At 45.4% G+C, this 18,681-nt stretch overlaps 1 protein-coding gene across 2 annotated transcripts; it reads left to right on the top strand.

Annotated features, from left to right (window-relative positions):
* The first annotated feature begins 220 nt into the window (after positions 1-220).
* Positions 221-14,101, top strand: fam207a (family with sequence similarity 207 member A). Of its 2 annotated transcripts, XM_040014847.1 has the most exons (9): positions 221-713; positions 1,257-1,377; positions 3,174-3,206; positions 8,926-9,097; positions 9,793-9,974; positions 10,084-10,152; positions 11,720-11,894; positions 13,672-13,737; positions 13,830-14,101. In XM_040014847.1, exons 1-9 carry the CDS (start codon positions 543-545, stop codon positions 13,954-13,956), a joined length of 1,116 nt encoding a protein of 371 aa, XP_039870781.1. In that variant the 5' UTR covers positions 221-542; the 3' UTR covers positions 13,957-14,101. The 2 variants fall into 2 exon arrangements, with proteins under 2 accessions (XP_039870781.1, XP_039870782.1); XM_040014848.1 differs by lacking the exons at positions 8,926-9,097; positions 9,793-9,974 and having other exon boundaries at positions 238-713.
* The last annotated feature ends 4,580 nt before the right edge of the window (positions 14,102-18,681 follow it).

Genomic DNA, 18,681 nt, shown 5'->3' with positions numbered 1-18,681 from the left:
TATTCAACAAATTTAAGGAAGTAATTATTTTCCCATTTTCTAAAAGGTAAAAAAAATTAAATAACATAACTTGGTACTAAACCTTTTTTGGAAATTATACCAATATATAAGTTTTGGAGAACAACTTTTGGAAATTAGTATCACTAGGAACTTTCACTCCTCCTCGTTTTACACCGAGGCACTAAGCTGGTACACCAGCCGTCTCAGGACTACTATAACTACTTCCGGTAGTTATTACCAAAGTAAAATATGTTCAAGCTTCTTATACGCTCTCTAAGTCAGTTAAAATGTTAACACCGTCGATGGCAGCTGCGATGACAGGGGGGAAGTTAAGTACGCGGCGTGTTTTCCATTAAGGAAATACCAAAACCTTGTTTGAGGCAACATGTTCAAAGGAGAGAAAACACTTTTGAAGGCAAAACAGAACGATTTCCGGTGTTAGCTTGGACGACTTGACCTACATTGCACGCTCTCTAATGGAAATATCAACACGAGGGAGTTCGTGTAAGAAGTGGACTTAAAGTTGGTTCGGCGGTATTAAAATGGTTGGGAAGATAAAATATGTTCGGCAGAAGCTTCACCACGAGGCCGTAAAGGTCGATGGGCCGATCGGCTTCGCGCAGCACGGCTCACTGGTGTCTTCTACTGTACGGAAGGATCCTGGTGAACTACTCACAGCAAATCTAAGACTGGGGAGCAAGCCTCACAGACAGGTGTGTGTTTAAAACCATGGACATAACGAGCAGTCCAAATCTGTCACTGCCACTTTCTTGGGACGGACGTGACAAGATCAACCTTTACCTGACTGAAACTCTTCAAATAAGCCATTCCTCTGCAGATGATCTGTTAGCTGGTTGACTCTTTCAAGGATGTTTGATATGAAAGGAAGGTTGGAGATTGGCCTATAATTAGCTAAGACTGCTGGGTCTAGAGATGCTTTTTGAGTGAAGGTTTAACTACAGCTAGCTTGAAGGCCTGTGGTACACAGCTGATTATTAGAGATAGGTTGATCATAGTTAAGATCGAAGCATTAATTAATGGCAGGACTTCTTTGAGCAGTTTTGTAGGAATGGGGTCTAAAAGACACGTTGATGGTTTGGAGGAAGTAATTACTGAATTACTGAGTAACTAATTACCAGCTCGAGACCATTACACTTAGAGACAGACAGAATCACACATTAGGCTCCATTCTAGCACAAATGTGGTGGATAGAAGTCTTTGAGTTATAGATGCACTTTCATTCTAAACCCTTGCAGGCCCCTGCATTGGCATCCTTCCCCTCCAGTGTTTTTGCTGGCACCAAGATCTCTCCTGAAGCTCTGGTACAGACACTCAAGTTTGATGAAGCTCCAGATGTGCCCACACCTGTCACGAAAGGTAAGAGACGTTTGTCCATGTCAGTGTGATGGCTTATTTGATTATTGTATTATGACCCACAGAGGTCAGTGAAGCAAATTAAGGTATCAACTGTAAAGACGGTATAAGTGTGGCTCAGGTCTAAAGCTGCACTGAAGCACACAAAGCTCTGTGTCCTTTGCTTCTGTGCCTGAGTCTTAACCTACATGTAAATAATTCAGAAAATGTATTCCTAATCGGGTAAACTGCTACAGTTAAATGAAAACGATTCATTATTTATTTATATCAGTGACATTTGTAAGGTGTCTGATAGGGCTGGGCGATATGGCCTAAAATTCATATTGCGATATAATTTGAAGCATGTGCGGTAACGATATATATCACGATATATTCTTTTCTTCTGTATAACGTATTTTCCACACTATAAGGCTTAAAATCCTTTAATTTTCTCAAAAATCGAGAGTGTGCCTCATGTATGAATTCTGGTTGTGCTTACTGACCTCGAACCGATTTGGGCAGAAATCTATTAAAAAATGTTTTAGTACAACTTTGGTAAGCCGCACTGCTTGATGGATGGTCAGAGCATTACGGCTGCCGTAGTGAGGAGCTTCACGAAGTAATCTGGGTCCAAAACTCCGTCAGTTCAGGTCCCAAAGTCAAACAAACACTGAGAGTTAAAAACGGTCTAAATTCTTTCATCTTTAATTAAATCATCAGCATTGTTGCTTTACCAGGTGTAATAATTAAGTTTAACATCCAGGCATCCATGAAAACAGAATTTATTAAATGTAACGGAGCAGGAAGTTAACAGGAAGTTAGCTCGCTAGTTTCCACCTAAACATTTCATAGCATGTTCTGACAGAGATTTTTTAAACTAATTCAAACGTACAGCTCTGCTACCACTTCCAACATAAATGAAGACAGAAAACTAAACAGCAGTGGCGTTTGTGGGGTTACTGAAGTTGGACTAGCTGGTATATAATGTTGTGCTACGTGACTGCTAGCGACACAGCTATGTTAGCATAACATTAGCACAGTGAAGCTGCAGGATGAACACCAACTTTTTTTCCACTCGATAAAAGTTAACGTGAGGGATTCTGGTGGTCAGGGACAAATGCAGTCGCATAGCAGGATGCTGTACACGGGCCAAACTTCAGTCAGGAGAACAACTGAGATTATTCATCCACAATACGAGGTTAGTTATTAATATACTGCAACAACATGGGAACAGAGCAGCTGCGAGAGAATTCAACATTAATGAATCAATGTTACGGAAGTGGGGGAAGCGCAGTTTTTGACTTTCCCTATATTTCAAAAGTGCTTCATCTCTTTGCTGTGACTGTCGGCATAATTTGCAGATGATAATGGTTGTAGCCGCTGCCATGCTTTGACCAAAACAGGCGCAGCTTGATGACATCATCAACATGCGCTATCGCGATAGAGCGATATAAGTCAAAATCTCTATCGTTGGCCAAATTTATATCGTTTCTATCGCCCACCCCTAGTGTCTGACTTATTAAAATGAGTGTTATTAAAATGCTGATGAGAGAAATATTTTGTGTTTGGGACCTAACAGAGCTGCTCGATATGGTTACTTAAGAAATGTACAAAATTTTAAAAAATGGTGTGACAGGAACAAACTATGCTTGAATCTCTGTAAACTGTTGATGTGATTTAGAAATAAAATGAAATTCAGTTGAGTTGTTGAGCTGATTGAGTGTCTCTCTTGCTCAGCTGTGAAGCCAGTTGCAGTTAATCTTAGGTTTATGTGCTCAGGTAAATGCTGGTTTTCACTCAGTGTTTTGATTTTATTTCAGCATTTGAGAACAACAGAGAAAAAGCAACAACAGGTAAGAAGACTTCAGAATCTCTGTAATTTGAGAATAGAGCAGTTTCAAGTTTGAAATGTACAGAGGCAGAAAAACAGCATAATTGTGTGTGTGTGTGTGTCTTTAATGAGCCTGTTTTGGTTCTTCCGTGTATGTGAAGGCCTCCATGAAACTGTTGAAATGCTCGTCACTACTTAGAGTCGTCTAAAGCAGCTGCAAAGCTGTGATGTGCTGAACCAGTTTTCTCTCTCCCTGCTGTGGTGTTGTTTTCTCATTTGCCTTCAGCTGTTCGATATCACTTACTCTGCAGTGTGTGCGGTGTGGTGGATGTACGACGGTTAGGTGGAGAACTCGTCTTCTGCCCACCTCAATCACAGAGATCCATTTCATCTGACAGTGGAAAAATGAGGCTCCCAGTGGGAACAGTGGTGGTAAAGCATGCCCCCTGCCTAACAAACACACTGGAAACCCCCACCTACTTGTGAAAGATTGGATTTCTCCACCTGTGCCCACAGTTGTAGTCAGTGGCAGATGCTTATCTTTGCCTGTTCTGTTAAAACACTTGTGTTGTTTGGTGCTGTGCTGGTAGATAAAGGCCTGCTAGGATGTCTGCACTGTTCACAGTGTGGAGATAACATGCCTGTCTGAACAACACTGGCTGACATACAGTGGGGTAAATAATTATTGGATGAGCAGCAGGTTTGCACACATCTCAGGGGGGATTTTGGCCCACTCCACTTGACAAACAACTCCACGCTTCAGCTCCCTCCACAGATGTCCTGGAGCATTGACGTTTGGAGACTGGGGAGCCTTTAATGGGCCTCTTCCTTAGTCAGTCTGTTGTTGCCTTGGTTGGTATTTTGTCTCTCCATTACATTTAGACATGATAAAAATGATAGACAGCTCATTCTTTGTAAGTGAGCAAACGTACAAGATGTTGAGTTAGGCATGTCTCCCCATCGCTAGCTTAAACAAGTCCTTGGCAGTTCCTGTTATATAAAATATATAAAAAAATTCCCCACTCGCCCCTGTGGGCGGTTTATCCTTCAAGCTCGGGTCCTCTACCAGAGGCCTGGGAGCTTGAGGGTCCTGCGCAGTATCTTAGCTGTTCCCAGGACTGCGCTCTTCTGGACAGAGATCTCCGATGTTATTCCCGGGATCTGCTGGAGCCACTCGCCTAGCTTGGGAGTCACCGCACCTAGTGCTCCGATTACCACGGGGACCACCGTTACCTTCACCCTCCACATCCTCTCGAGCTCTTCTCTGAGCCCTTGGTATTTCTCCAGCTTCTCGTGTTCCTTCTTCCCGATGTTGCTGTCATTGGGAACCGCTACATCGATCACTACGGCCGTCTTCTTCTGTTTGTCTACCACCACTATGTCCGGTTGGTTAGCCACCACCATTTTGTCCGTCTGTATCTGGAAGTCCCACAGGATCTTAGTTTGGTCATTCTCCACCACCCTTGGGGGCGTCTCCCATTTTGACCTCGGGACTTCCAGGTTATACTCGGCACAGATGTTCCTGTACACTATGCCGGCCACTTGGTTATGGCGTTCCATGTATGCCCTGCCTGCTAGCATCTTGCACCCTGCTGTTATGTGCTGGATTGTCTCTGGGGCATCTTTACACAGCCTGCACCTGGGGTCTTGCCTGGTGTGATAGACCCCAGCCTCTATGGATCTTGTGCTCAGAGCTTGTTCTTGTGCTGCCATGATTAGTGCCTCTGTGCTGTCTTTCAGTCCAGCTTTGTCTAGCCACTGGTAGGATTTCTGGATATCAGCCTCCTCCTCTATCTGCCGGTGGTACATACCGTGCAGGGGCCTGTCCTTCCATGATGGTTCCTCGTCTCCCTCCTCTTTCTTGGGTTTCTGCTGCCTGAGGTATTCACCGAGCACTCGGTCAGTTGGGGCCATCTTCCCAATGTATTCGTGGATGTTCGTTGTCTCATCCTGGACAGTGGTGCTGACACTCACCAGTCCCCGGCCCCCTTCCTTCCGCTCAACGTACAGCCTCAGCGTGCTGGACTTGGGGTGAAACCCTCCATGCATGGTAAGGAGCTTTCTTGTCTTTATGTCAGTGGCTTCTATCTCCTCCTTTGGCCAGCCTATTACCCCAGCAGGGTGTTGATGGCCCGGGTCTTGTAGTGCACAGGTTGGTCAGTCTGGTCCTGCAGTCTCGGCTGACTGTTCTGTCTACCAGTAGCTGGTGTTTTGCGCCTCTGGTATTCTTGCCCATCCCTTTCTGTGCCCCGCTCATGTATTGACCCATGTGCCTGTTCATCTTAGCCGCTATGATGCCTGACAGGAGCTTCCATGTGGTGCTGAGGCAGGTTATTGGTCGGTAGTTGGAGGGGACCGGTCCCTTCTGGGGGTCCTTGAGGATCAGGACTGTCCGGGCTTCGGTTAGCCATTCCGGGTGTCTCTCGTTAACTAGCAGCTGGTTCATTTGTGCTGCCAGACGCTCGTGGAGTGCAGTCAGCTTCTTCAGCCAGTAGGCGTGAACCATGTCGGGCCCTGGTGCTGTCCAACTCTTCATACTGGAGACCCTTTCTTGGATATCTGCCACTGTGATGGTTACTGTACCCTGTTCAGGGAGGTCGCTATGGTCTGCCCTCAGATCCACTAGCCACTGAGCAAGGTTCAAGGTTCAAGGTTCTTTATTATTTGTCACATGCATAGTTATACAAGTATAACACACAGTGAAATGTAGCCTGACACGCTCCTCGACATGTGCAAAAATTGGGGGGGGGGGGGGGTGTAGAGGAAGAACATTTTATATATATATATATATATATATATATATATATATATATATACGTGTATATATATATATGTGTGTGTGTGTGTGTGTGTGTGTGTGTATATATATATAAAAAACACCCAGCACGCCCCTGCGGGCGGTTTATCCTTCAAGCTCGGGTCCTCTACCAGAGGCCTGGGAGCTTGAGGGTCCTGCGCAGTATCTTAGCTGTTCCCAGGACTGCGCTCTTCTGGACAGAGATCTCCGATGTTATTCCCGGGATCTGCTGGAGCCACTCGCCTAGCTTGGGAGTCACCGCACCTAGTGCTCCGATTACCACGGGGACCACCGTCACCTTCACCCTCCACATCCTCTCGAGCTCTTCTCTGAGCCCTTGGTATTTCTCCAGCTTCTCGTGTTCCTTCTTCCTGATATTGCTGTCATTCGGAACCGCTACATCGATCACTACGGCCGTCTTCTTCTGTTTGTCTACCACCACTATGTCCGGTTGGTTAGCCACCACCATTTTGTCCGTCTGTATCTGGAAGTCCCACAGGATCTTAGCTCGGTCATTCTCCACCACCCTTGGGGGCATCTCCCATTTTGACCTCGGGACTTCCAGGTTATACTCGGCACAGATGTTCCTGTACACTATGCCGGCCACTTGGTTATGGCGTTCCATGTATGCCTTGCCTGCTAGCATCTTGCACCCTGCTGTTATGTGCTGGATTGTCTCTGGGGCATCTTTACACAGCCTGCACCTGGGGTCTTGCCTGGTGTGATAGACCCCAGCCTCTATGGATCTTGTACTCAGAGCTTGTTCTTGTGCTGCCATGATTAGTGCCTCTGTGCTGTCTTTCAGTCCAGCTTTGTCCAGCCACTGGTAGGATTTCTGGATATCAGCCACCTCCTCTATCTGCCGGTGGTACATACCATGCAGGGGCCTGTCCTTCCATGATGGTTCCTCGTCTACCTCCTCTTTCTTGGGTTTCTGCTGCCTGAGGTATTCACTGAGCACTCGGTCAGTTGGGGCCATCTTCCCAATGTATTCTTGGATGTTCGTTGTCTCATCCTGGACAGTGGTGCTGACACTCACCAGTCCCCGGCCCCCTTCCTTCCGCTTAGCGTACAGCCTCAGGGTGCTGGACTTGGGGTGAAACCCTCCATGCATGGTAAGGAGCTTTCTTGTCTTTATGTCAGTGGCTTCTATCTCCTCCTTTGGCCAGCCTATTACCCCAGCAGGGTACCTGATCACGGGCAGGGCGTACGTGTTGATGGCCCGGATCTTGTTCTTACCATTCAGCTGACTCCTCAGGACTTGCCTGACCCTCTGCAGGTACTTGGTGGTTGCAGCCTTTCTAGCGGCCTCTTCATGGTTCCCATTTGCCTGCGGGATCCCCAGGTACTTGTAACTGTCCTCTATGTCTGCAATGTTGCCTTCTGGTAGTTCAATCCCCTCAGTTCTGACTACCTTCCCTCTCTTTGTTACCATCCGACTACACTTCTCCAGTCCGAACGACATTCCAATGTCATTGCTGTATAGCCTGGTAGTGTGGATCAGTGAATCGATGTCTCGTTCACTCTTGGCATACAGCTTGATGTCATCCATGTACAGGAGGTGGCTGACAACTGCTCCGTTCCGTAGTTGGTATCCGTAGCCAGTCTTGTTAATGATCTCACTGAGGGGGTTCAGGCCTATGCAGAACAGCAGTGGGGACAGAGCATCTCCTTGGTAGATCCCGCACTTGATGGTGACTTGTGCTATGGGCTTGGAGTTGGCCTCTAGTGTTGTACGCCACATCCCCATTGAGTTCCTGATGAAGGCTCTTAGGGTCCCATTGATCTTGTACAATTTTAGGCATTCCAGTATCCAGCTGTGGGGCATTGAGTCATAGGCCTTCTTGTAATCAATCCAGGCAGTGCACAGGTTGGTCAGTCTGGTCTTGCAGTCTCGGCTGACTGTTCTGTCTACCAGTAGCTGGTGTTTTGCGCCTCTGGTATTCTTGCCAATTCCTTTCTGTGTCCCACTCATGTATTGAGCCATGTGCATATATACACTGGGTGAATGTGCAGTAGTAGCATTGCCGTTATATAGCGGCAATGCTCCACTGAGCGTCCTTCTCCCATATGCTCTTCCAGTATTGTTCTGCCTCCAGCCTTGGTGGTTCTGTTCTCATATTGTTCCCCTGCCACTGAGAGTACACCTTGGCTGGTTCTGTGGAGAACAGCTGGTTTATTCTCCTGCCTTCTATCTCTCTGGTGTACCTCCTCAAGCGGCTGGCCAAGGCTGTGAGTCGTTGCTTGGCAGTTTCCAAGGCCTCAGGTATGGACAGCTTCCTGTACTTCTTAGGGACCTTCCTCATCGCGCCTTTCTGCAACTCCGTTAGTTGGCTAACCTCCCTCCGTGCTACCTTGATCTTAGCCTCTAGCCTCCTTCTCCATGGAGGGTACTGCCCCTTGTTCAACGTAGCCAAGCATCTCACTGATCACTGCTGCCGTATTGTAGATCAGCTTGTTAGTGTCGGTAATCGTGGCTGTAGGTATCGTCCGTAGTGCTGCATTAACATCATCTAGCAGACCTTCTGAGGGTACTTCACGTAATCTTGGTAACCGGCTACGGGGGATCCAGGTTTCAAACTTGGCCATGATCTTATCTTTCAGGTCAGTTCCTCTCGCACTCAACGATCCTTCTCCTATCACACATATATGATATATTTAGTATACGCATTCAGTAATGCACATACACTGTTATATTGTACATATATTTATTCATATAACTGTCAGATTTACCCATTCTGATATTTTGCTTGCTCTTATGTTATTGTATTTTTACACATCTCTGTTGCTTGTGGAGCTCGCACACAAGAATTTCACTGGCATGTACTGTACCAGTGTACCTGCACATGTGATGTGACAATAAAAGTGATTTGATTTACCTGGATGACTGAGCGTCCTGTACAGGTGTAACCGGGGATCTAACATCTCTCTTTTGTTCTTTTAGTTTCCTGTTTGCATCAGTTCCTCCGCTTCATCGCAGCTCTTCGGTTCATACTCAGTTCCATCTCATCACCTCTTGTTCTATCGTTCCATCTTTCCATATGTGTTGATTGTTTTGGATGCTTGCTGGCCATCACCTCCATTAGGATCCGCCCTGAACCCCTGTGTTTGCGCTGGTTAGTCCCTGTGTATACCTGCCTCAGAATTATGGATGTGGAAATTTGAGGGTTCTTTGCCGTGCTGGAAGATCCATCCATGACACCTCTACAGTGTTTTAGCTGAGGAAAGATTTTCTGATAGATGGTTCTCTCTTGGGCCCTCAGTGAAGTTATCCTGGACACTTGGCAGGAAACAGCCTCACATCACAGTATTAACTCTTTGTACTGGACTGTGTCCCTTTGGTTATTCTCAGCGTTTCAAAGCGGGTGGGTAAGATTTAGGTTTTACCTGACCGCCGGACTTTGTGATCTCTGAATCATTTTTAATTTGCTTCGTATTTCGCCGCATGTCTTCACACAACAAATGTGGACTCACTCAGCCTTAATGTTAAACAAGAGGGAGCTGTTGTGGAATTTAAAACACCAACATCTAGTCAGTAGATTTTATTTAAAAGTGTTTATATGGACAGAATACTGCATCTATAATGTAATTAACCCCAATATGAGCAGTAGTGCACCGTATACCAGAACACACTGACTGGGTAAAGCTGCCTGTGTGGGCGCTTCATGGGTCAGTGTTGACCTAGCTTTTACTTTAGTGCTGGGCACTGCTATGATTTTTAAAAAGGGACGTAGAGCAAAGAACAGCATGTTTGAAGCTGCTGCTAAAGCATGGATTAATAAGCTTCAATATATTTCTGATGCTGTTGCAGCTACAGGGACAGGACTGCTCAGAGCCTCTACAGCCTTTTGTCTTCACTCTTTCATTTCCAAAAGGAAAGAACTGTGTTTCTACGTTGGGTTAACTCTGCATGGGTTTTGGTCCTGATACATGCACGGAGTGTCAGCGCTGGTTTATGCAGCACGAAGCTTTGTTTTCTGTTCACGAAGGAAGGTTTGCAGCCATCTTTGATGAGTCACATAAAGCTGCCTCTCATAGGCCCCTCTCACTGTGCTGTTATATCGACTGATATTCCTGTTTGTGTGTGTTTGTGTTTCTACAGGCACAGAAATCAAGAAAATGCAGTCAAAGAAAGAAAAGATGAAGGAGAGGAGGGAGCGGTGGCTCAGCAGTGAGTTCACATGGACACAACAATGTAACCTGCTCTTATTTAGTCTGGCAGCTGTGGTTCAGTCGTACAGCTCCATTTCTTACCAAAAATCTCAGGCCAACACATATTTTCATCTAAGTGAACAGTCCAAACACACTCTGGAGTCTGCCACGTGGGCTTGTGTTCATTCTTATTAATGTAATATTTTTGTCAGTGTCTGTCTTGGATCACTTCACTATTACACTGTTTTAATTACTGAGTTAGGGTTAGTTTGCAGGGAGGCTGAGGTGAAGGTACTGGTGTCTGATCGCTCTGTGCTCGAGCCCCACTGTAGTCCACAAACTCTTCAAAAACATCAGAAACAACAGGTTTCGATCTGCCGTCCAGAGGGACCTGTGTACGGTCCAGGCGTCGCCTCAGTGCTGCTAGAACTGAATTCAAAGCTCGTGAAAAAACAGTCGGACGCGTCGTTCTGTGGAGAAGGTGAACCCGTTACACTCCACTCACCGTGGACACGCGTGTTTGGAAACTGTGTGTTTGTGTGATCTTAGTTGTTTTCATGTAACACAGATTATTAAAGGTTTTAAAAACGACATCTTCTTCCAATCAGGAATCTTCTCTCCGTGATCATTTCAGCTAATTGGGATTAGCCTGTAACAGTAGCCCTGTGATGAGCCAATCAATTCGTCAGTAACACAACACGTTTCCTCTTCAGGTGTATAATTAGTTACTAATGGCTTCATGTCTCAGCCCTGCTGAAACCCTAAACCAGCTCCACAGTGGATCGTCCCAGTGTTACAGTCTGGGCTCCACTGGCCAAGGACATCCAGCTTTCATTTTAAATGTACAGCTTGAATGGACACGTTAGGGAAAGAAGATTCATTTCCAGAATTACTAAACTTAAAGTAATTCTGATGCTTGGGGAGTAAGAAATATGCAGTACATACTTTAATGGTTTGTTTCCACATCACTGGGGCTCAGCTGTTTGACAGGAGAATGAATCCTGGTACTTGGTCGTCAGCTGTGGAGAGTTTAGTTGGCATGAAGGTTCCTTTGGGATCAATACTTCTTATTGTTTTGGTAGACACGTCGCTCATTTTCACTGTGATGCCAGAAAATAGCTTGAAAAGAATTAAGTGACAGTAAAATGGATAAAACCCTCCTGTTAAGGTACCACAGAGGCTTTCTTCATGTGCAACGGTCTGCATGTGTGATGTCACAGAGCTGCCATCACAGAGCGGCTGAGAACGCCGTCGCTCACAGGTTCGGCTTGTTGTTGTCAGCCGTCCCTCGTCTTTATTCTGTAGTCTGCAAACACTGTCTGCGTGTGTTACTCAATGTAACATCTCAGTTTAAATCAACTTTGACATGTTTAAGTTCACATGTGAGAGATAACGGTGTCATTGCACAGTCCTACGTGGTACAATAGCACAATGACACTGATAACTGTCCCACGACGGCACATCACAGTAACTTCAGTAATAAAATGAAGAAGAATAAGTGTATGTTATATAGAAACCTCACATCTTGTACTGACATTTCCTGTTACTATATGTCTCACTGTAATAATTTCGCTGCTGTTTCTCAGAGATCAGCTCCATTAAGCAGGCGAAAGAGCTCCAAGCAGCCGAGGTCCGGAGACAGGCCACTCCTGTAGTGGGAGACATGAGGCCGCTGGCTGACGCCTTACCGGATCTCTCTCAGCTCATCTCCCCAGCTTCCACAGCCCCCGTCGCTTGCCGCAAAAGCAGGAAAATCAAAGTGTAAGTGCCAAGGTGACCGCTGAGCAAGCCAGGCATCAAGTGTCAACATGACAGTTGTTGATTATCAAGTGCAGCGTCCCAAAATGATCCCGTTTCTTTTGTCCTTGAAGACAGCAAATCAGGACTAATGGCATGTTTGTGGCTGATGAGGCTTCATCTACTGGCTGCTCTCACTTGTGTTCGCTGTCCGTTTCTTAATGACCAAATATTTTAGTAGAAATGAGCAGAGGTTGGAAAAATGAGCTTACTTTGGGCTGATCAGGCCAAAATAAGACGTTTTATTTCAATAATAAAGAGATTTTCTAAGCTTTACTGTTTTCCGCAGGCGTGTCCATCAGTGCCTGCTATACTGACACAAAATGAATTATGGACCATCGCACGAGCACCACTGTTTTACTGCTGACACAGGCCTGCACTTACATCTTTTTCTGGACTCGGATGAGTCGTCAGTCCAGTCAGTTTTTTCCATTGTCACCATGGTTCACCACAGTCCTCAGAAACTTTGTCATCTTTGTACACTGATGTGCTGGTTTTCACATCTTTAGTCTCAATCTCTTTCTTTTTATTTTAGAGAATTTGTACTTCACTTTGTTCTGTCGTGTTCATGATGAGTGACAAAAAAACAAACCTTGAACTGTAAATTTGTTATTCAAGCAGCAGTAATCAGGCCTGGGTTCATCTAGGTCAAAGTTCAACTTTAACACTATTCAGTAATAACAACAACAATGATAAGAAGAAGAATATCAAAAGCAAACACTAAGTGATGCTTTCATTTGGATCAGTGTCAGATATCTCCTAAGTACAGTCAGCTGACTCTCATGACCACAGGTCTGTCTGAGAGAGGGAGCCTTTAGTAATTAAATGAGCTTCAATGTCTGTCCCCATATGTGCCTGTCCTGTCCCCGATTGTCCCTGTCTGTCCCCCGTTGTGCCTGTCCTGTCCCCGATTGTCCCTGTCTGTCCCCCGTTGTGCCTGTCCTGTCCCTGTCTGTCCCCGACTGTCCCCATCTGTCCCCCGCTGTGCCTGTCCTGTCCCTGTCCTGTCCCTGACTGTGCCTCTCTGTCCCTGTCCTGTCCCTGACTGTGCCTGTCCTGTCTCTGACTGTCCCCATCTGTCCCCCGCTGTGCCTGTCCTGTCCCTGTCTGTCCCTGTCCTGTCCCCGACTGTCCCTGTCCTGTCTCTGTCTGTCCCCGACTGTCCTCATCTGTCCCCCGCTGTGCCTGTCCTGTCCCTGTCCTGTCCCTGTCTGTCCCCGACTGTCCCTGTCCTGTCTCTGACTGTCCATGTCCTGTCCCTGTCTGTCCCCGACTGTCCCCATCTGTCCCCCGCTGTGCCTGTCCTGTCCCTGTCCTGTCCCTGTCTGTCCCCGACTGTCCCTGTCCTGTCTCTGACTGTCCATGTCCTGTCCCTGTCTGTCCCCATCTGTGCCTGTCCTGTCCCTCTCTGTCCCTGACTGTGCCTCTGTGCCCATCAGCTCCATTTCTTTTTCCTGGCCTACGTCAGATGTCTTGCAGAGTTTGGGTGGAGCTACCTGAAGGAGCAGCTTCTCCCACAGACTGTGATAAAAACATCTTTAGTTTGATTTACACTCTGCGGTCATGTGACCACCACATACTGATGTCAAAGCAACATTAAAGTAGTGACTGCCTGATAATAAACCCCGCAGCGTTTCCCTGCTGTGTGGAAGACCAGTAGGAGACACCATTAGAAGAAACTGTCCACTGTTCTTGATGTGTTAAAGTGTCCCCATGTCTCTGTCCGATGTCCTCCCTTTAGCCCGGTGAAGAGACCAGAGCCGACAGATTTCAGTCAGATGAAACGCTCACAGAAACGCAAGCTGCTGTAAGAGTTTTCTTTCTTACTTACAGTGATTGAGAGCCAGACTACACTCCTGTGTGGAAATCCTCTGCCACTCTTCTTTATTGTTTTTACAGGGAAACTGAGACCAGCAGGTTCAGCAAAGCAGTGAGGACGCTCTCAGGTAAAACCAACCCTCTGGCTGATATCGGTGAGCTGCTGAGGAAGAAGATGAGACAGGAGGAAGAGCAAAGCTGCGTTTAGCAAGATCCCAAAGCTGGACTGTGGGAGGCTGAAGAGTATCCACACACAAACATTTCTAACTGTCAGCGAACAGCAACAACCCTGATACCTGTGAGTGACACAGCAGGGTTTCTGTGAAATAATAAATCACAACATTCAGACCCAACATGTTCTGTTTCATTTCTCCTACAAGGTCACAAACTTTAGTCACTGTGTTCATTAAAAATAATAATAACATCCCGGGATGTGTACTTTCAGCTGCTTGCCTGTGAATAAGGCCGTGACCTGACAGTAGTGTTCAGACTGTCACCACGTGCACATACCTCTAACATACAGAAATGTGGATGCTTCTGATAATTCCCCTTTCTCTCAGCCTGGTGTGTTCCCAGGAATGTGGCACATGTCTCCGTGCTGACTCTCCGCTGTAGATGCAAATGAAATAACAGTGTGAAACCCAAGTCTGACTTACAGGAAATGCAGAAATCAGAAGAGAGAAGACATAAGTAATGTCAAGGCAACGTGCTAGCTTTGATGTGTGATTTTAGCTTCTGCTCTTTTTTAGACTCTTCTTCATTAATAATAAATGAAATGAACGAATGAAGGTCTGGATTTGACTCCCAAGTATTTAATTTGCAATTAAAGACATTTATGTGAAGCCACAACATACGATCAAGGCTCTGAATGCACCGAAGGACAAACCAAACATTACAGGAGTGAATGACAGAAAGAAGAAGAGCACAGTGAACAGGAAACGGCCTGGGCGGTGATGCCAGGATTCTGTCTGTGGTTCAAAATGCAAACAAACTCCTACACGCCATTCTGTACACGGCTGTACTACAAACTGGGGTTAATGGTAAGTCAGAGCTTTGCTTTCTGCTTTTATTTGAACAGCTAAGTCACATTAGTCGTTTATGCTTAACACTAAACCGGGTCTTAAACGGGTTATATTTAGAGTTTCAATTCAAAATCACCACCTCATAATTCAATTACATTTACAGCATATGTTCAATGTGCTGCAGAACCTGTGCTGGGGGTAAGCGTAGGGATCATGTTGAGAGCCGTCTGACCTCATGTGACCCATATGAAGGCTCTCACAGTATGGATCAGTTAGAGAGACAATGCTACTGTATGAAAACCATCCAGTTAATAAATTTATTCCTTTGTTTCCAGAGTCATCGACTCGCACCCCCCCCCCGAAGCCCTTTTATAATTAGAGGCAAGAAAAACCTAATCAATACAAAGTCCAGTGCTGCCATTAGAACTCATTAATAATGAATCTATGGGACGAGCGCAGTGTTGAATTAAAGTAACCAGAGCTCATTGTTAGCAGCCTCCAAATGAAGTGAATATATGAAGCACGGCGCTTCCCAGGCTTGTATCTGTGAATCCACTGTTCTCAGATCTCACAGCCTTAAACTGCAAGCACAAATATTCCATGACCAACAGACACAAACGCAGCTATGAAAGAACACAATCACAATTCAAGTGTGGCAGTGAATGAACTGTGACAACAACAACAACAATAATAATAGTGCCTGAAAGGCTACAGATGCTGGGTTCACTAGGACAAAGCAAAGTGATCCAATGCGTTAGGAGAATTTAGTGGAGGCTGGGTCTGTAGCCCATGTGCTAATGACTTATTTTAAAGTTACAGTCAGATTCAGGCACCAAACCTAGTTCAGTTTAGGAAAAGATTTAAGTTTCAGTATAAATACTTTCAGAATATGAAATATCCAGGTGTTCTTACTTCAAGGTTAGAACTCCTGAAGGTACGTTTCTCTCACTACTGCAGTATAACTCTCTACATCAGGGGTGGGGAGCTCCAGGCCTCGAGGGCCTGATTCATTCCTTACCAGGCCTCTGGAGAACTTCAAGACGTGTTGAGGAGGTCATTTAGCTATTTGAACCAGCTGTGGTGGATCGAGGACACATCTAAACCCTGCAGGACACCAGCCCTCGAGGCCTGGAGTTGGACACCGCTGCTGACACAGCAGAGCTTCTTTCTAAGCCCGTATCAGTGCTGCTGGCCTCTCTCTAACTGTCCCTCGCTCTGATCTTAAAACCAGAGGTGCTTTTGAGGTTGTTGCACCCAAACTGTGAGACTGCCTCTCTCTGTTTCAAGCGATGTGTGTGAATGAGGCATGTTGTATAAAGCGCTGTGTGATTTTACCCTTAATCTTTTCTCTTCATGCATACGTGTGTGTGTGTACAGGGAGTGCAGAATTATTAGGCAAATGAGTATTTTGTCCACATCATCCTCTTCATGCATGTTGTCTTACTCCAAGCTGTATAGGCTCGAAAGCCTACTACCAATTAAGCACATTAGGTGATGTGCATCTCTGTAATGAGAAGGGGTGTGGTCTAATGACATCAACACCCTATATCAGGTGTGCATAATTATTAGGCAACGTCCTTTCCTTTGGCAAAATGGGTCAAAAGAAGGACTTGACAGGCTCAGAAAAGTCAAAAATAGTGAGATATCTTGCAGAGGGATGCAGCAGTCTCAAAATTGCAAAGCTTCTGAAGCGTGATCATCGAACAATCAAGCGTTTCATTCAAAATAGTCAACAGGGTCGCAAGAAGCGTGTGGAAAAACCAAGGCGCCAAATAACTGCCCATGAACTGAGAAAAGTCAAGCGTGCAGCTGCCAAGATGCCACTTGCCACCAGTTTGGCCATATTTCAGAGCTGCAACATCACTGGAGTGCCCAAAAGCACAAGGTGTGCAATACTCAGAGACATGGCCAAGGTAAGAAAGGCTGAAAGACGACCACCACTGAACAAGACGCAGAAGCTGAAACGTCAAGACTGGGCCAAGAAATATCTCAAGACTGGTTTTTCTAAGGTTTTATGGACTGATGAAATGAGAGTGAGTCTTGATGGGCCAGATGGATGGGCCCGTGGCTGGATTGGTAAAGGGCAGAGAGCTCCAGTCCGACTCAGACGCCAGCAAGGTGGAGGTGGAGTACTGGTTTGGGCTGGTATCATCAAAGATGAGCTTGTGGGGCCTTTTCGGGTTGAGGATGGAGTCAAGCTCAACTCCCAGTCCTACTGCCAGTTTCTGGAAGACACCTTCTTCAAGCAGTGGTACAGGAAGAAGTCTGCATCCTTCAAGAAAAACATGATTTTCATGCAGGACAATGCTCCATCACACGCGTCCAAGTACTCCACAGCGTGGCTGCAAGAAAGGGTATAAAAGAAGAAAAACTAATGACATGGCCTACCTTGTTCACCTGATCTGAACCCCATTGAGAACCTGTGGTCCATCATCAAATGTCAGATTTACAAGGAGGGAAAACAGTACACCTCTCTGAACAGTGTCTGGGAGGCTGTGGTTGCTGCTGCACGCAATGTTGATGGTGAACAGATCAAAACACTGACAGAATCCATGGATGGCAGGCTTTTGAGTGTCCTTGCAAAGAAAGGTGGCTATATTGGTCGCTGATTTGTTTTTGTTTTGTTTTTGAATGTCAGAAATGTATATTTGTGAATGTGGAGATGTTATATTGGTTTCACTGGTAAAAATAAATAATTGAAATGGGTATGTATTTGTTTTTTGTTAAGTTGCCTAATAATTATGCACAGTAATAGTCACCTGCACACACAGATATCCCCCTAAAATAGCTAAAACTGAAAACAAACTAAAAACTACTTCTGAAAACATTCAGCTTTGATATTAATGAGTTTTTTGGGTTCATTGAGAACATGGTTGTTGTTCAATAATAACATTATTCCTCAAAAATACAACTTGCCTAATAATTCTACACTCCCTGTGTGTGTGTGTGTGTGTGTGTGTGTGTGTGTGTGTGTGTGTGTGTGTGTGTGTGTGTGTGTGTGTGTGTGTGTGTGTGTGCACGCTGGCTGATTATGTGTGGGTCTGTGCGTCTGGATGCTTTAACATGTACACTGGCTTTTATTTATTACCACAACCATTTTGTAACTCTGTGTTATAAATAAAGTTAATATTATCATTAGTGTTTCTCATGTGACAACACTATGACAGATATTTCCTGATATCGATGTTGCAGAGACAAAAGCAACCCAGTGGCTGTGATATTAATGTCCAGGAACATGAGGGCACAGTTGGATAAGCTGTTTGAAATGGATTTCACAGTATGTGACATTAGCTGTTAGCCAATCATCTCCAGAAGTTTTCCTGTGTATGTTCTACAAAGAGCCACAGACTCGTTCAGCCGCACCTGTACCGTCCCCGACTGAAATCAATCCTGTGATTTACAAAAGAGTTTTCCAGCATCTTTCTTTCTAAGCTAAGATAATTAAAGATGTGATCCTGGGTGAGCTGACGTGGTAAAATGTGTCAGGGGCGATCCCACTAATGAAGTCATGTAGGCTGTCACCCTGCCCCCCCATCCCTCCATGTTCTTATATCCTTTAAGCAGTCACTGGTTTCTACCTGCCAATGTGAAAACTATCATCAATTTTAGGAACAACCCAGAAATAATGACTGGACAGTAAATGTAACTGTTTGTTTTTTTTATTTTAAATGTAACCCAACAGAACTTTATGTTAGAGAGAAACAAATAATGTATACAGTGCAAACATGTGCAACATTAAAACACAAAAGCACACAAAGAGAATAATTTAAAACAAGGTCACATCTGAAGACAGTGTGTATATTTGTCCACATGCACAGTGTGTGTGTGTGTGTGTGTGTGTGTGTGTGTGTGTGTGTGTGTGTGTGTAACCAACATAACCAGATCAGGTCATCCCAGCCGGACCTGCTCAG

Source organism: Simochromis diagramma, unplaced genomic scaffold (genome assembly GCF_900408965.1).
Source record: "Simochromis diagramma unplaced genomic scaffold, fSimDia1.1 OVJJ01000165.1, whole genome shotgun sequence".
Lineage (NCBI taxonomy): Eukaryota > Metazoa > Chordata > Actinopteri > Cichliformes > Cichlidae > Simochromis > Simochromis diagramma.
The sequence above is the reverse complement of the archived record's forward strand: the minus strand, read 5'-3'. Positions and strand labels throughout refer to the sequence as shown.